This window comes from Mercurialis annua, linkage group LG8 (genome assembly GCF_937616625.2).
Source record: "Mercurialis annua linkage group LG8, ddMerAnnu1.2, whole genome shotgun sequence".
Lineage (NCBI taxonomy): Eukaryota > Viridiplantae > Streptophyta > Magnoliopsida > Malpighiales > Euphorbiaceae > Mercurialis > Mercurialis annua.
The window spans coordinates 40,171,376-40,196,406 of record NC_065577.1 but is presented as its reverse complement, the minus strand read 5'-3'; the positions used below and the strand labels follow the sequence as shown (position 1 = coordinate 40,196,406).

General features: G+C 30.2%; 2 protein-coding genes and 1 long non-coding RNA gene across 3 annotated transcripts; 2 read left to right on the top strand and 1 right to left on the bottom strand.

The window, feature by feature from the left end:
• Positions 1 to 4,320: 4,320 nt before the first annotated feature.
• LOC126659705 (AT-hook motif nuclear-localized protein 15-like) lies at positions 4,321 to 6,290 on the top strand. Its single transcript, XM_050353042.2, has one exon. It carries the CDS (start codon positions 5,013 to 5,015, stop codon positions 6,012 to 6,014), a length of 1,002 nt encoding a protein of 333 aa, XP_050208999.1. The 5' UTR covers positions 4,321 to 5,012; the 3' UTR covers positions 6,015 to 6,290.
• A 1,655-nt stretch (positions 6,291 to 7,945) lies between these two features.
• Positions 7,946 to 8,774, bottom strand: LOC126661210 (uncharacterized). The gene is made up of 2 exons (XR_007635546.2): positions 8,273 to 8,774; positions 7,946 to 8,172 (listed from the first exon to the last, which is right to left on the bottom strand). It is a non-coding gene; the product is annotated as an uncharacterized LOC126661210 (long non-coding RNA).
• A 9,361-nt stretch (positions 8,775 to 18,135) lies between these two features.
• On the top strand, positions 18,136 to 18,660 carry LOC126662078 (uncharacterized). Its single transcript, XM_050355966.1, has one exon. The coding sequence runs from the start codon at positions 18,136 to 18,138 to the stop codon at positions 18,658 to 18,660; it is 525 nt and encodes a 174-aa protein (XP_050211923.1).
• The last annotated feature ends 6,371 nt before the right edge of the window (positions 18,661 to 25,031 follow it).

Here is a 25,031-nt window from a genome sequence, read left to right as displayed (position 1 = left end):
GACAGTGGAATGTTGAATTTTGTGCCAAGGTGTACTGTCGGGGGGGTTCACACAATCTGCTCATGATCACTGTCTTTTTATCAAGTCTACTGCCACCTCTCTTACTGCCATCCTGTTATATGTTGATGATGTCCTTATCACAGGCACTTCAAAAGCTGAGATCACTTCTCTGAAAGCTCATCTCCATACATAATTCACCATCAAAGACTTGGGCCATGCTAGATACTTCCTTGGCATTGAGATTGCTAGAGGTCCTTCTGGTACTACCATCAATCAAAGGAAATATCTTCTAGACATTATCTCAGATACTGGTCTTTTGGGAGCTAAACCTGCAAAGGTTCCTTTTCAGAAAGGTTTGAAACTTGCTACTAAAATGGATACTCCTCTCTCAGAACCTGACAAATACAGAAGACTCATAGGGAGACTTCTCTACCTCAATATTACCAGACCAGACATTACCTATTCTGTGCAACAGCTTAGTCAATTTGTTAATATTCCTTGTAAAGCTCATTGGGAGGCTGCTCTGCATTTGGTCAGATACCTCAAAGGATGTCCTTCTACTGGCTTACTATATTCTGCAGATTCTTCACTTGAGCTACAGGCTTATAGTGATGCAGATTGGGGCTCCTGCATTTACACAAGAAAATCCTTGACTGGTTTTTGCATCTTCTTATGCACCTCTCTGATTTCTTGGAAGACCAAGAAACAAAACACAGTCTCCAGGTCATCTGCTGAAGCAGAATACAGAAGTCTTGCCACTTCTGTTTGTGAATTGCAATGGATTACTTACATTCTCCAGGATTTCCATGTTCCTGTCACCACTCCCATTCCCTTGTGGTGTGACAATAAAGCTGCCATCCACATCACTGCTAACCCTGTCTTTCATGAACGCACAAAACATCTTGACATTGACTGCCACATTGCCAAAAATTTGTACAAGACAGGTCTCATTCAGCCCCTTCACATCTCCACTCATGATCAAAAGGCAGACTTATTCACCAAGGCACTCTCAGCTCCTCAGTTCACCAATCTGCTCTTCAAGTTGGGATTGTATGACATTCATCAATCTCCAACTTGAGGAGGGGATGTACAATTCCTTGGTTCACAAGATTCCTCCATTGCTCTTACTGTGGTCTTCTCCTCAGCCAATCTGCTCTTCATGCTGAGCTGGAAATCTGTTAGGATTTCTGGTACAGAAGCTTCTATTCCACCACTGCTCCTTTGCTGTGTTTTTCAGTATTTTCTGTCTGGTGACCTCACCATCCTGTAACAACTTTCTTTGTTTTTATCCTTTCATTTTGTGTATAAATAGAGGTAGATTTCATACTTGTAAAGACAACAAATACAATTAATACAAAAAAGAGTTTTTTTGCTCTTCATTATCTTTTCATATCCTATTTTGGATTTTCATGTTTGACCTCAACCAAACCAAAATTAGAATTAACTATTTAAATAATTTTAAGATAAAAATGTTAATAACAACTAATAGAAGGGTTATACCATATTTTTTCTTATTTAGAAATGTACAAAAAAATTCTTCATCTTTAAAAATATTCAAATAAATCTTAATAATTAATTATTTTTAAAAAATTTATTAAAAAATTAAATTATTAAAAAATATTTCCTACCTACCATTTTACTTCTCCAATTTACGAATACATTACTATTTTTTTAAAAAAAATTTATTACTCTTTATTTTTCGGTCCTCGTGCTCCTCCTTTCATGGAAGGAGGAGCTCCTCCTTCATGTAGCTTTTTTCATGAAATGAAGGAGCCGATCTGTTCCTTTTTCTTATGAAAGAAGGAGAACGAGTTAATTATTTTTATTAGTTTCGGCATCCTGTCGTCTGGATTAATTACTTTTATTTAAATCAAAATTACATTATTATTATATCTAAAAATAAATTAAATTAACAATTTAGATTAATTAAATTAAATTCTAATTTAAATTATTCCTTCACATCTCAACTTAGATTTATGAGAAAGTTGGAAATATTACCGCTTGAAAATTGATAACTCCAAAGAAAAAAGTAGGAAAAGGAATGACAAAGACATAAAAAGATAGTATAGATGTGCACGCACCGCTCACTATATATACAGCCGAGGCAAAGGCTCACTACATCACATTGGCTTTCGATCCTTTTGTCTACACTTGCAGACTCTGACGACGTCTTTTCCACTACCCACAAAACCCTAATTTCTGGTTCATACTTTTATTTTTTATTCACAAAATAACAATATGGAAATTTTTAAAATTTTGTTCGCTCATTTCACAAAAACTAGCTCCGCCCCTTGTTGACCCAACATAAACTGAGTTATTTGAATAGGAATACTGAATATGTAATATTGCTCGCATATCGTCTAATAAATTTATAAGTAAACTAATCTAATTATTATTTTAGTTTAGGGTATATGAGATTTTTTAAATGGATTCTGATTATAAGACGATACTTTTAAATTTTTTATATTTAGACTAATTCTCACTTAAATTGTGTAGGTCTCTTTCGTAAAATAAATTCCGGCTCAAAATTTTAAACGACTGCATACATGATTACGGTTCGAACCCGCAAACTCACTTAATTTAAAAAACAGCCTTATTAACTTAATTGTGCAGGGTTGATAACTAGTTATTTTAAGTAGTAAAATAAAATTCTTTTTAATTTGTAAAAAGAATGATAAACTAAATTTTCATAAAAGAAAATAAAGTTAAGAAGAAAATTATATATTTAGTAATTATAAAAAGTAAGTATTTCTATTTTTATTTTTGAGTCGGCTCAATATTGTATTTACATTGAAACTCTTACTAAAAGAAATAGAACTATTGCAGTTTTTATTTTAAGAAGGCCTAATACCTCAAAAAACCAGCATCTTTTATCTTCTTTTCAATTCTATCCTAATGTTGAAAACTGGTTAATTTTTCCATATTTCGCATTTTTTTATTTCAATTGTACCTAATAAATTTATTTCCATTTAAAAAAATACAAATAAATCTTTTATTTTTAAAAACTAACTAAAAACCATATACAAACTAAAACTAATTTAAATTTTTAATTAATTTAACTGAATCTAAATAAATTTTTAACATATACAATTAATATATTGTAGACATGGAAAACTTTTTTAATTTTTTTTAAACGAAAAAAACGTCAATTTAAAATTTCAGGGTACAATTAAAATACAAACATGCGAAGTAGGATAAAATTGACCAGTTTTTAACGTCGGATAGAATTAAAAAGATGCTAAAAAGTCGGAATTTTTTTGAAGCACTATGCCTTTTAAGAATAAATAAGTAACAGTACAAAAAGCTAATGAATGGAATTATGCAAGGGAATTAGTTTTAGTAAGAAGCTTCCACAAAATTAATAATTGGTACATTTAGTAATTATAACCATAAAAATTAATAGGGTAGACTAGAGTTGGTTTATCAACTTAATACCATTTTACGGCATGTGGTTGTTGAGTGACCATACCTAAAAATGGACAGGGACTATGCATTTATAGTAATAAACATCACAGAGATATATATAATTTTTTTGTCTCAACTAACTAGATTATCTAATCAATTTATTTACATAAATACACATGAAATGACTTTAAAATTTAATATATGAAGAGATAGATATAGGCATTAGAGTACTGAAGCATCTGCACTCATACTACTGAGAGCCCGTATCAATTGATTTTTCTTTTATAAAATTATTAGACCATAAAAATTATCTATGTATAATATAAATGTATAATACCATACCGCATTAATTTTAAAATCATAGATAAATTTAATAAAAATTATTATAATAGTATATCAAACTGAAAAAAATTAAAAAATTACATATACTTAACAAATAAACTAAATTACTGAGACATAAATTTATTTTGTGTTTCAAAATATTTATATACAAAATAATATTTTAGCATCATGTCTTGAATGTAATTTTCACAATCGCTTATATAAAAGTAGTGATTAATAAAAAATAAAACAACTTAATAAATAAATATATATTATCTATTAATGTCATTTTAAAATTTTCAAGTGACCTTTATAATTGTATTTTAAATTTAACTATCATATTAAGTTACTTCATTAATTAGTATAATTCAATTATTAATGTAAAACTTTCCATTAATGAAGTTATTAACTGTATTTTTAAATGAAAATAGAGGGAATATGAAATAAATAAATCTACAAATATAGAGATAATACAACTATTGTGAGCCTATTAAAGAAATAAAATTAAAATAGAAAAAAGCCAAAAAAACAATAATGAGCTCTGTTTAAAGAAATTGGTATATTAGTTGTTTGTTACCATTATAGAAGGGTAATAATAATTGAGAGGTGTGGTGCAAATTGATTGGTTCAACCTTTTATGGTAATGAAGTTGTTGGGTACAGGGTACAAAATCTCAAAAAAAAAACTTGAAACTTGTAGTAGCAAAGAAGCGCAAAACCAGATGAAAACCATTTTAGCAAAGGAGACAAACTAAAACCACCTTTCTGCAAAACCACCATTCTTGAAAACCACTTATAAGTACACGGATCCTTATCGTACGCTTGTTGATTTCTTTTAACGTACGCCCGCAGCCAGAACTGGCAAATTTAGTCATTGAAAATAGAAGCTATGGTACTCTTTTTTTCTATTTCTGTTTAGGGTTCTACAATATTGAGAAGTTTAGAGTATTATTAGGGCTCTTTTTTTTTTGGTGACCCGAGCCGTAGCTCAGGATTACTGTCAAATTCCGGAATGTGAACTGTCTGCAAGTTTTTTAGTTCTGTTTTATGTTTAGATTTGATTTTTTGGGTTAGATTTGTGAATATTTTGGTTTAAAGAAGTGGGGTTTGGTTGTTTTTATGTTGTTGGGTTTGATTTTTCTTGAAGTTGGAAGTTTTTAGTTTAGGGTTTCTTTTTGGATTTTCATGCAAAACAAAAGAAACCCATATTTGTAGTGTTTTTTCTCTGTAGAAGTTAGATTTTAGGTTTTTTTTTTGGTGATTTGTATTGTTTTTCAAGAATCAAATATGGCAAATCGGTGGTGGACTGGAAATGTTGCCATGAGAGGGGTTGATTCGATAACTTCATCTTCATCACTTCATTTAAGAGAGCAAAATTTTGCCGACGGGAACATAAGTAGCCCTAAAACCACCACCGCCACCACCGCCTCCGCCACTGCCATCACTACACCTACTCCAAACCAAATTCAAATCCGAAACCAAGATGAACAAGATCAAGATAGCAGAGATAATAATCAAGAATCAGATGATCAGAATTTAGCTGTTGAAACGGTGGAACCAGGTAGCGGTGGATCATCTCGCCGCCCTAGAGGTAGACCTCCTGGTTCAAAAAATAAACCTAAACCACCCGTAGTTGTCACTAAAGAAAGCCCCAACACTCTTCGCAGCCATGTACTCGAAATCAACTCCGGAGCTGACATAGTAGAAAGTATTTCCGCTTTTGCTCAGCGCCGCCACCGCGGCGTTTCAATTTTAAGCGGAAGCGGGATAGTGAATAATGTTACTCTCAGGCAACCGGCAGCACCCGGCGGAGTAATCACGCTTCATGGAAGATTCGAGATTTTATCACTCTCGGGTTCATTTCTTCCCGCGCCGTCGCCTCCGGGAGCCACAGCATTGACGGTGTATTTGGCCGGTGGACAGGGTCAGGTGGTCGGAGGTACAGTGATGGGTCAGCTGATGTCGGCGGGACCAGTAATGGTAATAGCGGCGACATTTAGTAACGCTACATTTGAGAGATTACCGGTAGAGGAACAAGAGCAGTTGCAGGAAGGTGTGCAGCAAGTGACTTCAGGGACTAATAACAGCAACGCTGGTGATGGCGGCGGAGGAGGTGGCGGTGTCAGTAGCGGCGGTGATGGTAATACGACGGGGTCTCAGTCCTCTCAGGCTATGGCGGAGCATGGCTCGGTTCCGGTCTATAATTTGCCTCCTAATTTGCTACCCAATGGGCAAATGCCACATGATGTGTTCTGGGGCCCACCTCCTCGTCCACCGCCCTCTTTCTGATCATATTATGAGAAATAGGTAATGATGTTAGATTTTTGATTTAGCTGACTGATCTGCAAAAAAGAAAGTTAGGGGTGTTTTCAGGTAAACATAGCAAAGTTAAGGTAGGAGCTTTTTGGTTGGGTTTGATAATTTTAGTGAAATTAGCTACCTTAATTTAATGCTTTAGGGTTTTGTTACGTGGTAAAAACTTATTTGAAAAGTAGCATTTTGAAGAACCACATGTAAGTTGGTGCTAATGGAAATTTATGGCAAGGTTATTATTGTTTCTTTTTATTATTTGGTGAGCATTGTATGATTTTTGGGTTATACTCAACCAATTAAATATTAAAAAAAGGAAACAGTAAAATATAAATTCTGTATGAGAAGAATTTTGTCAATTTATTAAAATTAAATAAATTTACAATTAATAAGTTGAATTTAGAAAGATTAATATTGTTGTATTATTATTATTTTATTTGGAATTGAATTTAATTAATATGATCTGAAAAAGTTTTAGATCTAATTAAATTTGATAGATTCAATAATTGGATTGATTTGATTGAGAGGGAATATTATGGATCTAAATGGATATTTTTTGTTAGTGATTATTTGGATGCGCAATGCAATGACTAAGCAATTATAGCTGGGTGTGTAGAGGTGGAAAAGGTTCATAATTTGAAACCGGCGGATCGCGGTTTAAAAAAAATGGAACCGGTCTGGAATCGTTTATGTGACGGTTTTATGCCGGTTCAGAAAAAATTAAAAGTAAAATTTAAATTTAAATTACTAATAATATAATTTTAAAATAAAATAATACTCGGAGATGATATTGTACGAAATAATAGAATGAAACAAATTCTTAAACATTACGTCAACTAAAAATTTAACTAAAATAAATTTTAATTACTTAACTCTAAAATATTACACACACACACATATATATGTATGTATGTATATATATATATATATATATATATATATATATATATATATATATATATATATATATATATATATAACATAATTTAATTGAAAATTTATATCCAATATAATTTAGTTGAAAATTTATATCAACTACATTATTATTATGTTAAAAAAAATCCAATTTTATAACATATTAACTTTAATATACTTTTCATTTATAGCCACATTAACTTTGTATTTTTATTCATTTAATTTTAAAAAAATACAGTAAAAAGGCTTGAACTTATTTTTGATATTTAATATATATAATAAATACATAATATATATTAAAATTAAATAATTTCTATCAACAGGTTCGACCCTTAAACTGCCAGTGCATGGTTCAAATTTAAAACGGCATGAATTGGTCTTTCTACATTTTCGTGCCGATTTTGGTCTGATTTCAAATTTGACTAGTTTCAGGCCGAGTTTGATTAGGCCCGGTTCACGGACTGACTCGGCCCATAGCCAGCTCTAACTGGGTGTGTATTTGGTTTTCTGGTTTGGTTCGAAATTGAAATTATTAAAACTGATCGGTTTTTTAAAAATTTGAAATCCATCAGAGTTTGACCAAAAATTAAAGCAGTTCAGTTTGGTTTTACCGAAATAGAAAAATAATACAATTATTTTATAATTTTATTCATAAAAAATTAAAAAAATTAAAAAATTGAAAATTTAAATTTAAAAATCAAATCTAAGTTAAATCGTAATGGTTTATACACTATAAAATTTAAATATAGAAAAAAAACTATTACTTTCTAAAAACAATAGTATTTTTTTTAAAAAATCAATAAAATTAAATAGATCAATTTTTTCAGTTTATTTTAATGTTTAAAATCGAACCAAACCAAAACGTAAAAAAACTAATTTTAAAATCGAACCAATTAATTTCAGTTTGATTTTTAATTTAATTTTCAGTTCGGTTCGATTTGTACATACTCGTATAATAATATGGATGGTGGGATCGGATGCAAGTTTTTAAATGATTGAGTTTGAATTATAATTTATAATAATAATTCTTACTTTTATTATTATCTCACGTCTCTAATGTGATGCACGCTGCAAATTGATTAAAATCTCTACACTTGTTAATTTGGAGTATATAAATAAGAGACACGAGGCACCCATTCCTTGACAAGTATGGCCGGTGTTATGACACCTGTCCTTTTCCTAGTATAATGGGAAAGGTCGGGCGTCCAGCGTTGGAGTTGTCCTGTGATAGGATCGCAAGTGATGGTTTAATAAGATCAAAATGAGTCAAAATATCCGCAAGAAAAAAGCGTTGTATAGTGAGACAGAAAAAAAAATGGTACCTTTCTCTACTGTCGAAGGATCGAGATCTCAAAGGCAGTTCGATATTTACATATTTACTTTCATAAAAAGACCGAGCACAATATAAGAAATTAAAGTCTCGATTTTGAGTCTTGTGAATTCAGAAAATTCTTGCTGAAAGATTTATCCACCATATCAGATGTGTGACGGAGGTCGGATTCGGATTAGTCAGAGCCAAATCCTAAAAACAGAGGGACAATCAAAAAAAAAAAAGCACCGAACACAATCCACCTATACATAATTACTTTCTTCGATTTATAATATTAGCTGCATTTAATTTTAGGAGAATCTACACAAATTCTCTAAAACATGTCGTGTCTATTTTTTATCTCATCATTTTAGTTTTTGTAGTAACCACTCAAAAAAATAAGAAAGATTTTATTAGATTAAAAATAAGAAAAAATAGGACAGTTATAACATTTGACCATCATCTTTACACTAGCAAAATCGCCAAGCGTTGCTTTGGCATTTTATTTCAATCAAATAATTGATTTTAAATTAATATATTATTAAAATATAATGAACATTTCAATTTTTTTTGTTTACATAAGGGTTGCATTAAAAAAACATCAATCGAAGTTCATTATATTGAAGTACATAAATATTACTCATATATATTACAAAGTTAATTTAAATTATTATTGTTTAAATTATTAATTTAAATTAAATACTATAAAATTTGAACATAATTATAGACTAAATGCATTTTCAATAAGCATTACACATGTCTCACTTTTGGAGTCCATTTTTCATTTTGAGATGTCCTATTTTTTAAGTCCTATCTTTATTTTAGAGTACTTTACTTGAAATTATTGTTTTTACCATTTCTATAGTCATCTTAAAAGAAATTTTATGAAAATTTTTATTGCCATCAATAAAGGTAAAATAGGAAAAATGAAGAGAAATTTTTAAAATGGAATAGACGGAGTATATTATGAAATTAAAAAAAATGTTGGTTGATAAAATTATTAGTAATAAATATAAAATATAAAAAGTGATTGTATTTTTGGCATAAAAAATTATAATTTGTTTATAATAAAGTAATTGACATCTACATGATGACGTTAATAGTTTTTTTATATTACTATAAAAAAAAAATATGTAACTTAAAAGTAAATGCCTTTCAATTACTAACATTTTATATTACATTTACTTTTAAGTTATATATATTATTTTTATTTTTTATTTATATATCTATACTAATAATTATATTTTTAAACATATTATTTTAGAAAGTGATTGTATTATATAGGTTGAACATGATTATCTCTTTTTATATGTATTTAAATATTCATGTACTTCAATATTTACTTGTATGTTTAAATTTTATCAATAAGATGGATATTAAAAGGAGTTTATAAAAAAACTCATGATTTTTTTTAGAAAGACTTTAATCTATGAGGAGATTTTTTTGATTGTGAAACTTGTATCTTTTTCCTTATTTGGTTATATCAATTAGGTTTAATGGCATAAAAAATTGCAAACTTTAGCGTGTTTTGTAAATTTAACATAAATTTTCAATTTTGGCGAATTAATACACAAATTTTTTGATTTTTTTTGTAATTTTAGCACCGATCAAGTTTTATTCAAAAAAGTAGAGAAAAATACAGATGTGTACACCGGAATAACCACTATTCCGGCGTCCACGTTAGCATTTTTTTGAAGTAAAATTGATCAGTGCCAAAATTGCAAAAAATCAAAAGTTTATGTATTAATTTTTCAAAATTGAAAGTTTATGTTAAATTTGCAAAACACACTAAACTCTGTGATTTTTTTAAGCCATTAAGCCTATCAATTATATATATTTTTATATTTTTATTTTTATTGTAATAAAATACATGGTAAGGGTTAATTTTCATAAAATACAAAATAAAATATAAATGTTTTTAATTCTTTAAAAAAAAATTAAAGCCCATCAATTATTTTACCTATCTATATAATTATCAAAATAATAGAAAAGTTATTGTATAAAAATATTAAAATATTTTGTTTCATTTTGCTATAATAGTAAAATATATTTGTTTAATAATAAATAAATTAAGAAAATTTCATAATATAGCAAATTAATTTGTTTTCCAATATTAAAAACAATTTATAAGGATTGAAATGTAACTCTTAACACAAATAAGGAGAAAATGTGTTAATTGTCCATCATATTTTGACCTTATTAGGCTGTAGTGAAAAAGTAAAGCCTAGAATGTTGTGGTTTCTACTATTTCATACTTCCATCGGCATGTGAAGGCTTGGCCTAACGGCCCAAGTCCTTCCATTGCGTATGATGTCGGGGGTTCAAACCCCCATACCGCCTCAGGCCGTAATTTGTCTGATTTAATTGAAAAAAATGCATACTAACTCCCCGCTAACTCCTGCTAACAATTAACATAGTATAAATCTCTATCTCTTGATAAAAAAAAAATACTTCCATCGACCTATTATACTTTACTTAATCATACATGCGTTTCTACTGTTTTATATTTCCACCCATTATTTGTTTGCTTCATCACATATGTCGTTTGACTCTTAGGTTTAATGTATAGTATAAATGCGTTTGTCTTCTTAGGTATTCCATCAATAAGTTTACGAATTAAATTAAAATTAAATTTTTTTATTTAATTAACCAACACGAAAAATAAAAAAAAGAGCAAAATATTAAAGAAAATCAGGGTTATGTCATTCAATTCAATTTAATTTTAATCCATCATAACTAAAATAAATTTAACTTAATGAGTGATAAATAATTGAATTTAACAAAATTGACAGACAAAATCGAAAAAGGTTATTATGGAGTTATGTTCTAATAGTTTTTATGAGAGGTGATTTTTTTGTTGGATTAAACACGGCGTTTTTGGTCTTATTGCCGAAAATCAAGGGAGCTTCTAACATCCGGCTAGTTCCTGTTCTTCCTTTTATTATCTTTAACAGCAAGTTTGATTTCATTAGAGGTACGAGCATACATGATTGTCACATGATTGCTTTAGAGCTCATCCATTTTATTCATAGGCGCCGGGAACAGGTTTTTAATGATAAAGTTGACTTTAAAAAAACTTCCAATTCGATTTTTTGGGAGTTTATTTTGAAAATGCTTGGTTGGATAAATTTTGACAAATTTTGGATGGATTTGATTTTTTTTTTTGCTTCAATTTTGTCCATTTGCCAATTTTTATTAATGGTTGCCTTTCTGATAAATTTTTCATTAAAAAAAGAGTTAGGCAAGGATACCCCTTATCTCCAATGATTTTTATTATTATTGTTGAAGGTCTTCAGGCTCTTTTGTTAAAGTAATTTCTAAGGAGCTTCTTAGTGGTATCTCGGTCTAGGTAGCACGACACGGATACGGAGAAACGGGACACTTGAACACGGCGAAACGGTATAATTTTAAAGTTTTTTATGTACAAAATGAAGTTCGTGTCCGAAACGTCAAGTGTCCGAAACGTTTTTAAAATGGAAAACGTCGATTGAATGAAGTGTCCGTGCTACCTAGATCTCGGTTGAGGGTTATATTACTCTGGTCTCTATGATGCAGTTTGCGGATGATACACTTCTGTTTGTTCCAAATGACTAGGATCAAATAAAGTTATGAGAATATTTAATTGTTTTGAGTTGGTTTCAGAACTTCAGATTAATTTCCATAAGTCGTCTTTAGTGGGAATTAATGTTGACCTCTTCTCATTGAACGCGACTACCTCTATTTTAAATTGTTAAATAGAGACTCCTCCAATCAATTATTTGGGCTTGCCTTGCCTTTATCTCTACATAAAGTTAAGAAAAAAACTTTGAGATCCTATTATTCAGAATTTTTTTTTATCACGTATCATCTTGGCGAGGATATCTCTTATATTTCTCGTAGGTTGTTTCTTAGGAGTTTGCCCATTTATTGTATGTGCTCTCTTAATATTCCTTAGTATGTTGTTTTATGCCAGGAAAAGCTAATGCAGGGTTTTTTTATGGAAATTCTTTGGAAAATATTTATTTTAGTAAAGTCGCTTGGTCGGATGTTTGTTTGCCATTTTCAGTGGGTGATTTGAATATTACTCCTTTTAAAATGAAGAATTTTATTTTGCTTTTCAAGTGAATTTGGAAATTGATGAATCCGGATAATAGTTCCCTTTGGTTCCCTGCTGAACATTTTATTATGGTTTGATCTCCTTTCCGGTAGCATTTGCAATTGTCTCATCTTTGAAAAAGTATTTTTTTTCAGCTTGTATTGATAATTCAGAAGTTTGGAATATTTTTAATTTCCATGTCTTGGTGGTTGTGGAAATTGGTTCAAGAGTTCAATATTGAAAAGATAGTTGGTTGGGTTCTATTTCTATTTCATTTGGATTTATCGGCTAAATTGGCTACTTCTTCAAGAAAATAATGAGTGCTTACTTTGTTTTACATAATTTTATATTGTCACTATGCTTGGAGAATTTGGTCTCATTTTCTATGTTTGAGTCATATCTTATGGGTCTCGCCTTATTTTCTGGAGCATTTTTATTGCCAATGCATGGTCTAATCTTTTGAAGAAGAAGTACACAGTTTTTTGGAATTTGAGTGGGTTTTACGTCATATAGGTTCTTTGGAAAGCAAGACTAAAAAAGTGTTCAAGTTCAAAACCAACAAAGGGTTCAGGTTTATAATTGTAGATGCTTTAAAATATATTTTATACTTTTTATAATTTTTTACACAAATTTAAAAAATTAATAATTCTAATAATTAATATATTTTTATCCACCATGTAAATTAATTATTAGAGGGTTGACTGTATGTATATATATAAATTTTAATATAATAAACTTAAAAGATTTAATGATTTCAGTTTAATTCTTTTAATATTTACTAACGTTTAGTTTTTAAGAAAACAGTAAAATTTTTCATTTTTAAAAATAAATAAGTAAGAAAACTAAAAATAAAATAAGTTGAATTTATTAAGCCATTAAAGTTCATTGAATTATAATTTTTATTTATACTTGTGTCAAATATAAGTTTACAAATAAAAATAATATTTAATATTTTATTTAAATCTTTTGACTTATTTGACCAACACGAAAAAATAAACAGAAGAACAAAAATATTAACGAAAATAAAAGTAAAAGATTATATCATTCTATTTTATTTAATTTTAATCCATCGTAAATAAAATTAATTTATTTAATGAGTGATAAATAATTTAACTCAACAAAATTGATAGACAAAATTGAAGGACCATATAGATAAATATTTAATGAATGATAAATAAATTAACTAATACATAAATAAAATATACAGCACTGTAAGTTTAGACATTCATTTATTGTTTAGACATTCATTATTTATCTACTTTTGTTTTTGAACAAATTACTCTGAAGTGCTGTACATTTGTCGAAATTCACACTTTAGTTACTCTTTTTTTTTAAAATCAAACAATTTAATTTTTTATTTTTATTCCCGTCAATAATTTAGTCCTTCCGTTCGTTTTTAATATTAGACAACCGAGTTAAAGAACAAAATGTAGGCAATTTTATTAAGTGATGTTTCTCATTGACTTTTTCTAAATGTTCTTACCTTAGGAAATTGCGTCCAATAGTTTCTTTTTGATAATTAATTTGATGGTTACTGATTAATTTCCTTAATTAGTGTAACACTTAAAATGTATAAATGGATAAAATGCATGCTTCAAAGAAGAATTAAAAAAATGGCTAATTTTTTCTGGTCAGTTTTTTTAATGACCATTTTCACAGCATTATTTCCCATTTTAACACATGCTGCTGGACAAGCTATGAAGATCGTCAGATATGAACTCAAGAAAGTTGATGAATGCGATCAAGTTCAGAATATGACTTTTTTGTTTAATAGTCACCAAGAAATAGTTAAATCCGCTGATGTTTCTTTTAAACTTGCTAAGCTCATCCCACCAAAATAAATTTAATAAAAAATAATACATTTTTTCATTTCACATTGTATATACTTTTTATGTCGGAATTTAATTTTTATACTCCAACGATTTTATTTCCTTGCACATTTGAATACAGTTGCAACAACCAAACATATGAGGAACATTTCTCATAAAGTAACAACCAAATATGTGAGAAACATTTCTCCACACTCACTTAAAATTGTCCGACCCCTGAACAAAATCGATATTCTTAAGGTTCAGATTGTTGTTTACAACTTTCATTTAGGTCTCAGACTAAGACTAGCACCGAAGGTGTCGGAAACTAGCCCATAATTTAATCCTTTGGGCTATCCTAAAACTGCAAAACTGTTCTTAGCAGTAAAATATTCTCCTCTATATGAGTATCTTAGAGTCTGATTTAGCAAAATCTTAAACTTAAACAATTATAGACAACATTCTTAAGTTTATGTACCAACAAATAGAACTTGATTTGGAGCTATACAGCTCAAGATATTGCTCACACAATATGGCTGTTTTGCAGAACAGTTTTCTGCAAAACGTCTAACTAGTTTGCGTCGACTCGTATCGTAACTTATTACGCGTCGAGACTAAGAATCCATCGAAATCATGTTTTAACAGCAACATAATCCAGCCCCTGTACTTATCAATACCATATACAATCCAAGGAAAAATTAATTTTCTTTTGCTTAAGAAAATAATGATGATAGCCTTCCTTAATAAGTTGTTGGACAAATGTCCACTTTGCCTTAAAGTGGCTAAAAGATCACTTTAGCTCAAAACGGTTAATTTGCACTAAATCTCAAATTTTCGTTTAACCGTCGTACTTAATTTCCAAATGCTATATGAATTTCTTTTCCGATTAATTCTTAATTATTTCAAATCATAATTATTATTGGTAAAAATTCTATTTTAGCTCAAAGGGCTAAATTGTACTTTAACCCGTATCCTTAATTGTTCGTCGAGCTTACCTTTAAAATGATTTCGTAAATTTACGAAATTTTGACGATAACTTATTTATAATATTTCGCGGACCTTGGCTTGAAAATTATTAACTCGGACATTCCAATTTATTTTGTTTTATTTCCCTTCTTTTTAATTCCGCTTAAATCCAATTTATCGCATAATATTTTCTTGCTTAAATTATTATTTTACGATAGCTCCGATAGATCCGTTTCGGTCTAAATCCTTATTATTCAATTTTAACGAATATACTTGACCTTAATCTTCACGGTTATATCTTGAGTTACTTCACTTTATACCTTAAAATTTTGGTTATTACAGGTTTTGTGTACCATTCTTCTTGGCCACGTCATCGGGGTCCGATTCTCTTTGACCAACATTAGCACGTTGGCCCTGGTGGTGTTAGGTGGGATGAACACCTCATTTTTTTATCGCTGTACCTTCCACTTTTGTAGTCACTATTGGTGTGGATCTAATGTCGTCCGTCAGTGGCTGGAGTCTTTGTAAGGAATGTTCGGGAAATATCTCCGTGAGTGGGATGTTTGCTTTATGAGGATCCTCCTTTTTTTTATTTCTTTGTTATGTCTTGATTTTTTTCCCTCCCCCTATCATCCATATCTATACTTTTTTGTGCTACCACTATGGCCTCCTCATAAGATTTCGGCTTCTGGGTTTGTCTCCCAATATGCCCATTAGGTGCCCTTCTTTAGCACTGGTATCATTGTGTCGTTGTTCAAATCTTTAATCCTCATTGCTTCATAGTTGAACCGCTCTATATATGCCTCAGCGTTTCTCCTTCTCAGTGCTTACACCTATATAGCTCCTCCAAACTTCTTTTACGCGATATGTTTATGAAGAATCTCATTATGAATTCTTGATTCAATTGTTTCCAGGTGTTGATCGTTTATGCCTCTAAGCCGTTAAACTATCGATGTGCCTTATTACTCAGGGTGGTAGGGAACATCTTGCACAATATGACATCAGTGACGTCTAGGATAACTATTTTATTGTAGAACTTGGTCACGTGGTCCTCGGGACATCCGGTTTCGTCGAAGTTACCAAAGTTAAGTATTTTGAATCTTTCAGGTAGCTTTTTGATAAAATGTTTGCGGCTAGTGTTTATTTCCTCGTGTTAGGCTTCTGGTGTTGATAAGTTCTCTTTCATTGTTTTCCGTTGCTGACTGCATGGCTTTGACTATTTATCTTTGCACTTTTATCAGATCAATTCCTTCAGTCACTTTCTCTGATTGTCTCCTATTTATCAGTCCTGGTGGGGTTTTCGTTGATTCCGTCTCTTTGTTCACGTGGTTGGTCGTTTCATCTCCCGCTCCTTGTCCGCTTGCGTCTTTATCTTGTCATGTAGGTCTTGTGCCTTCATCATCAGTGGTTCCTTCTTCTTGTTGGTCTTCTTCTATTCTCCTTACCGGTAATAATCTATTTCCCATTCTTAAAGTTAAACAAGATTTAGATGATTTAATCATCATCCTATCCAGTAACAATAAGATTCCCGTTATCCCTTTAATAATTTTTCTAATTTTAATTTAGTCCCTAAAGGTCAATTTGTTTCAAACAAATTCAAATAAACTTAATTTACCGACATACTTTATTTTCAATTTAGTTTTAATATTTGTTTTCCATTACACAAACTGTTAATTATTTTGGATAGTTATCGAAAGGGTTAATTCCTAAAAAAATCACGAACTTTACACAAAGTTTCATTTTAATCATGACCTTTAAAAGTTGTCATTTAAAGTCACGGACTTTCATTTTATTTCAAATCTATCACCAAAGTAAAATTCGGTATAATTTATCTGACTAAAAATTCCTAATCCTGGATACTCTAACTGAAAGATAATAAGATTTGATGTTGATTAATAACTTGGGTCTTTCATTAATGGTTTAGTGAAGAATTTAGTTAATAAAAATACACTGAAATGATGAATTTGAAACAATATGAAAGTTCGTGTCTTTAAATGACAACTTTAAAAGGTCATGATTAAAATAAAATTTCGTGTAAAGTTCATGATTTTTTAGGAATTAACCCTTTATCGAAATAATTGAATCTCTGACATTTCAATTTATACAAACATAAGACATACTCCAAATACTTATAAAAAAAGAAATAATTAATGATACTTACTCTTTTTTTAATGAATTAATAATATATATTAATGGTGGTACAATATAGACTACTATGGATTTCTAAAGAAATCAGATCTAAAATAAGAAAAACTTCTATTAAAACATTTGAAAATAAAAGTCGTCGTAAAGAAATAGTTGAAGATCACTTCCTCTTTCGATATTGTTTTGTTCTGGAAAATTTTGTTGTTTCTACACTTCCATATCTCCCGCACAATCTGAAAGCAACAAATCCGCTAGAGCTTCGAATAAGGACTTCATGGAGTAATTTTCTGTCAATAATAACACTCTTAACCATCAAATTAAATGAATTGCATGAGTATTAATACATGCAAGTCAAATATGGGTGCTACAAATAACTATTGTTGATGAACATATCTATCTAAATTAGCATGGGCGATTAATTTTTTTTTTGGATGAAGATCATTATTTGATTCCAGGTTGCAAATATGATTGAGCTTTGAAAATATTTGATTCCACATTGCCGAAGACCATATAAATAAATATTTAATGAATGATAAATTATTATTTTTAACACATCATATAAATTTACATTTAATGAATGATAAATTATAAATTTAGACATTCTTTTTTTATTCTACCTTTCTACCTTTATTCTTTATCAATAAACTGCCAACATTTATGGAGGTTCTATTATAAGAATATTTTTGTGAAATGAATATTTGAAATCTCCTAAATTATATATAACATAGTAAGTGACATTTCACGTTGACTTTTCCTTAATTTTCTTAGAAAATTTTGCGCCAAATAGTTAGTTTGATGGTTATTAATTCATTTCCTTATTTAGTGCAACACTTAAATATATAAATAGGTCAAGTGCATATGCTTTAAAAAAGAATTAAAAAAATGGCTAATTTTTTCTGGTCGGTTTCTTTGATTACCGTTTTCATCGCGTTACTTCCCATTCTAACACAAGCTGATGTAAAATTGATCAACAACATCTGCAATACAACTATGGATTCAGGAAACTGTCGTTCAATTCTTAACACCCAATTGCAAAGGAAAGACGTAGAAAAAGGTATTTATGGATTATTATACATATCATGTGAATACACTAGGAATGTAGCACAAATAACTTGGTCTAATATAAATTACCTCGTCCGAGATGCTGGAAAAAATCCTGTAGCACTAATGATAGTAAAACTCTGCCAATCCAAGTATAGAGAAGCAACGGAATCGTTTTCCGTAGCGATGAACATTACAAAACATCATGATTCTCGACAAGCTGTGTCGCACATCAGAAATGGACTCGAGAAAGTTAATGAATGCAATCAAGTTCAACATAGCACTCTTTTGCTTAATAGTTACCAAAAAATAGTTAAATCCACTGATATTTCTTTTAAAGTTGCTAGCTTCATCGCACCACTTTGATCCCTAATCTCCTCCTTAATGTTATTATTATTACTATTGTTGTTGTTGTTGAAATATACATCAACTAACTTTTGTGTTTGAGTTCAAACAAATTGATTATAATTGACTTAACTCTTCGAGATTATATTTTATCGTTATGTAAATTTCGATATTTTTTGTTTAGAAATTGTAATTTTTTTTATTTTATGTTTAAGTTATAACTATGTGTATTTAAATAAATAATTAATCAATTGATAAATATGCTTCTCCTTCCTCCATATTATCATGTACTAAGTTTTATATTCTATAGATTATTTCCAAATCAATAAATTGGTATCAGAGTTTTTCTTTCGAGAAATCTATATAAAAAATTCAATATCCACCACGAACTCTAAAACACCTAGCTTTAATTTCAAAACAAAGTATGAATTCACAAACACCATTCACAACTCTAGCACTACCAGCTTTTATACAATAATTATCATATTTGGGCAAAAAGAATTGGAAGATTACGAAGTTCCTATATTATGTTGAGAAAATACTGTGAATGTACAAAAAGAAAATGACTCAATCACCTATTTAATCTATTTTATAATTGCTTAGCAATAAAAAATATATTTTTGAATTTAATTTAATTTAATTAATAATTAGAATATCAAGAAAATAAACGACTAACTAATTTAAGGTTCAAAACAAAAGATTAAAGAATCAGGAGTTGCTATTATACTGTATGGTTATTAAAATCATGGATTAAGGATATTCAAGTAATTTAATTAAAATTCAAGCAATTCGAAATCACCAATCCCGCTCTCTCAAGTTTAAGATCGGAAAAACTATAAACTAATTAATTAAAAAATATATAACTCACTCTCATGCTATTAAACATGCAATTAACAAAATAATTATAATTATTAAGCAAATTTAACAAATATCTAATTATTCACTCACTCTCGTGTTATGAATTTTTAAATTCTTAAATACTGGTCTATTAAGTCGTTTAAACTCTCTCAAGTCATAAACCTAACACAAATCAATAATTTAGATGATCAAATCAAATTAAGCATTAAGAATAATAGTTAAAATACAATAAATTGCTAATAATCCAAATTTTAATCAATTAATAAACCATACTCAAACATTGACCCTTAAAAAGGAAATTTACCTAGTCATCACAATAAATTCAACAATAAGAACAAAAGAATTCATAATTAGAATATAAAATACCAAATTTTTTAATAATGGATTCATCGTTCATCATACAAAACCAATCTCCAACAAATCTTGAGCCGTTTTTTTCAATGAACAACTAAAACTAGAGACTATTAATTGCCGTAAATATAATGAAAACTAAAAATTACCAAAAGTTGCTGACCTTAAAATTAAATTAAAACTAGCTATATATAGAATACAAGTCAATAGAAATAAAACCCTACTAAACCAAGTCTAATTAGGAGTACTGACCCAAACCAATGCAATCGGATCGAACCGAAGCCAACTCATCAAACCAAGCGAGGCGATATTCTTCATTTTTTGTGTGGCTCTAACGAGACATACCTATGTGTTTTCGTCAAAATAGGAAACTATCTGCTTCTTGAAGTGATCACATATCGATCGAGATAAGGGAAGTCTCAGTCGAGACATTGCCTAAATTGATCCCATCTCGAACGACATGGATTGTCTCGAACAAGACAACCTTTGTTGAGCTTCATTACACAACCTTTACGCTCCACTTTCTCACGGCTTTACCGATTTTGTAGTCTTTTATGCTCAATCAGCTCCATATTCACCATTAAAGATCCTGAAATGCTCACACACAATACAAATACATGATAAAATACAAAAATGTGAACTAAATAGAACTAGAAAATAGGCTTAATTCTACTCCTATCATTTTAGCTAACAATCCAACCATGGCACAAATCAAGAATCACAAGGAGATTAAAACAAGGAAGTCAAAAGCCAGAACAACAATATTTGTTGTCTTTTGGAAAAAAATTTCAACTAAATTATGACAATCAAATCAGCATTTGAAGTCTGGAACTTACTCAAAATAGAATGTGAAGGAGATGAAAATATCAAAAGGATGCAAATCATGAATTTTATGAGAGAGTTTGAGATGCAAAAAAAAAAAATGAAAAAATAGGGAAACAATCGAAGATACGCTGTGAAACATCGATCATGGTATTGTTAACAAAGTAAGATTACTTGGTTTTGAATTTTTGGATTCTAAAATTTTTCAAGCCACTTTATCTTTCTTAGAAAATACTAAAGATTTGTCAAGAATCACATTGACAGAACTTTTAAGCGCTTTGCAGGCACAACAATGAAGGAGATTAATGAGAGAAAGAAGGATCCATTGAAGGGGCTTTCAAAGTCAGAATGTTCAACAACAATCAAACTTATCCAACGTGTTGTTACTGTTAGAAAATCAATCACCCACCGTAAAGGCGTTTGTGGATGCCGGATACAAGATGCAACAAATGCGGACAACCAAGACATATATGGAGAAATTTCGCAAAAAACAATCAACAAAAACAACAAGAAGCCAAAACTGCTATGGACGAGATGCATGAAGAAGAATTGTTTGTAGCATGATGCCTTGCCGGAAAAAATACGACACAAAATTGGTTGGTCGACAACGGTTATATTAATCACATCAAAAGTGAGGATTGGAAATGGAGAAATCATCACAGTTAAAGGGTAGGGAACTATAGCCGTCGAAAGCTACATTGATATTTGTTGATCAATTCCAGTCGATATAAAATAATTTGATGTAATTGCCTGTAGATATCTTATCAAATGAGAACATCTCTTTATGATTATGATATCCATAATGATTGTTAGAGTCAGTAATATGCGGCAACGACGATAACGAAGAAGGTTTCCATTATGTCATGACCAACTTTTCAAGCCATAAATAAACTAAAACATATAGTTTTATTAACGCCTAATACTTTGAAAACTCCGATATTTTAGCCTCTTTTCGATCTTATTCTAACGTTAAAAACTGGTCAATTTTATCTTATTTTATATTTTTTTATTTTAATTGTACCCTGAAATATTAAATTAACGTCTTCTCCATGTCTAGCATATATTAATTGTATATGTTTAAAATTTATTTAGATTTAGTTAAATTAATTAAGAATTTAAATTGATTTTAATTTGATTATAGTTTTTAGTTAGTTTTTAAAAATAAATGATTTATTTGTACTTTTTGAATGGAAATGAATTTACTTTCATTTTAAATTTAGTTAATCGAATGGTTTCATCATTTAAGTAAAAATATTGTCAAAAAATTGAAAATTGAGGTATAATTGAAACAATAAAATACGAAATAGGATAAAGTTGACTAGTTTTCAAAATTAAGATATGATTGAAAAGAGGTTAAAAAATCAGATTTTTTTTAAAGATATTAGACCTTTTATTAATTAGTATGCCCTTTGGCTTGATACAATTTTTTTTATATCTCAAACGCTTGTCCAATTCTAAATAAATCGTCATCATTAAAATTAATGTTACTGTATTAGTTTATTTAAGGTCCACTATTTATTACCATTATTTAAAATAGCGAACTAGTCGTAATAATTTAATGGAGCAAATTATTCTCAGATCTCTTACATATGTCATAATTCATACTTTCGTCTCTTTTATTTGAAATCAAACGATATGGTCCTCAATTTTATTTTTTGTCAACATTATAATATCTTTTTGTTCAGTTTTAATGTTAGTCAATCAAACCAAATACATTAAGGTTTAATTTAGTCTTAAACTTATATATTTAATATATATAAATAAAAATTATATTATAATAAACTTAAATGACTTAATGACTAAAATTTATGTTTTAAATATTTACTTACTGATACAAGTACAAAATTTTGAGATCGCTTCTTTATCTTCTTCATGCACAGAGAACAAATAAACCTACAAGGGTTTCAGACTGGGGAAGCCTGAAAGCCACTTCAATGTTTAAATCAGATTTTTTTTATTAGATAACAAATGTGATAAGTATCTAGGGATTTTAGAAATAATTAATTCCCTTCTCAGACACATGGTGAAGTAGTATTTATAGGCCTGTTGTATGTCTAGCTTAGCGTCTCAGATCGTGGTTCTGTCCCACGATCTTCTATTCGTGTATGGCTACGATTTTCAATATTTAGGAGTTATGGGTTGAAAGTTTCACTTGTGCGATCACTATTAAAAAATAGCGTTTAGCGAAAAAATTTAGCGACGAGCTATAATTCCGTCACTAATTTTTAATTTACCGACATAATTTTCGCCGCGCCAACATTTAGCAACAGATTTAGCGACAGATCGCTAAATGAGGTGCCAAAATTTGCGCCTTTTTTTTGAAGAAATTTAGCGGCGGATTCAAAAGTCATCGCTAATTTAGGTACAAATTTTGAAATCTGTCCCTGATTTAGCGACAGATCTGCCTAAAAAGTTAGCTCATCCTGCTCCGAAGAAGATCCCGATCTTCTCGCTCCAAAAAAACAAATGAGGGAAAAGAAAGACAAGGAGAAGAAGTCTCAAAAGAGTTTTTCTTCTTTTATGAGTATTCTTGTTGTGTCTCGCTATCCGAGGGTTTGCAAGCTATGACATGAATTCTATTTCTCCCCAAATCGGGCTTTTATTCGTCAGCCAACATCTCTATAATTACGACGTTCTTAATTCTTTTATGGTGAACTTGACTGTCGAGGCGGATGTTCGGTCTATCAACAAGAAGCATAACGCGGATTTGGTTCATGTCGCCAGTCTTAGTAATCTTTCAGTTAGTCCATTTTGTTTTCTGCACCTTTTCCTTTATATTTGTTGCTTTCTTGTTTTTTAACTGTCTTTTTATTCAATCCGTACATGCGATATTAGTTTTGGAGAAGCGTCGCCATGTTATTGTTTCTGAACTACCGACAACAAAGGAAAAATTGATTGCTCTGGAGTCCGAGAAGACGGATCTACAGAAACCTCTAATGAGCGCGAGGTTCTCATCTTGTAACTTAGATCCTTGCTATAGTCCTGAGATAGACATATCGAAAAGCTGGAGGCGAGAGTTGATATTTTGATCGAGGAGATCGAATCTTTAAAGATTTCGCCGCTTCGGCAAACGCTAAAAGGGACTTGCTGAAGGTGGAGGCCGAGAAACTCCGAAGCCATATTCCTAGTGCCAGCTCTTTTTATTACGAATTAATGTCGGAATATCATTTGGCTATTTGGGTGAAGTTTCGTGAGCAAAATCCTGATGTGGACCTCTCCAATGTTGGCCGAACTAATCCCAAAGATCTGGCTAAAACAGTGATGGAAAAGTTGGAGAAGAAGAAGGATGACGCCATTCTCAAGGCAAAGAATGCTTTATTTTTCTCTTCTTTTTTTTTCTTTATAATTTTGGGTCGGTTAAGAACTTGTAAATTTATTTTTGAATTAATGAATGTCTTCATTTTATTTTTGATTCTTTTAAACTCATGACTCATTTTCTTTATTTTTCAGAGTTAGTCTAAACTCTTATCATATTTTTTAGAGTTAATATAAACTGTAAAAACGATGCGAGGTTAATCTAAACCTTTATATTAATTTTTTGGATTTTGATTCGTTGGTTGGACTCAGGCGAGTCTATTCATTTTGGCTTGTGAAGCTTTTGTTTTTGAGCAATATTTTCATTTATGTGATACAAATATGTACAAACTAATTTAATAGAGTATAAAGTTTATCAGCATTAATTGGTAGTACTTCCTCAGATGTTTAGTGTTCTAATATCTCGGTATTGGCGATCCTCTAGCGTTTTTAATTTATATGCTCCTTTTCCTGTCGTATCTTTAATTATGTAAGGTCCTTACCAATTTGATTGTAGCTTTTCAACTCCAGCATTTCCTCTTCAGATTTCAGCATTTCTCAAGACTAGATCGCCGATCTCGAATTTCCTAGGCTTGATTTTTTTTATTATGGTATCGGGCGGCTTGCTGTTTGTAAGCCTCAGCTCATATGTTTACTTGGTTCCTTCTTTCTTTGAGTAGGTCAAGCCATAGCCTCATTTTTACTTCATTTGATGAATCTTCCAAGTAATTTACCCCTGTATTTGGCATTGCAATTTCTACTGGGATTACAGCCTCGGTGCCATAGGCGAGTCCGAAAAGTGTTTCTCCAGATCCTTTTTTTGGAGTGGGTCTTTAGGTCCATAGGACACTATAAAATTCGTCCGCCCAATTTCTTTTCTCCTCCTCGAGTATTCATTTAATTACTTGTACTAAGATTCTGTTGGTTACTTCCGTTATTCCTTTAGTTTGAGGATGCGGTACTGATGTGAATTTTAGATTTATCATGAGGTTAGCGTGGAATTTTTAGAATCGTTGACAATCGAACTATTTTTCATTATCTGTAATCAACGTGTGGTATTTAAATCT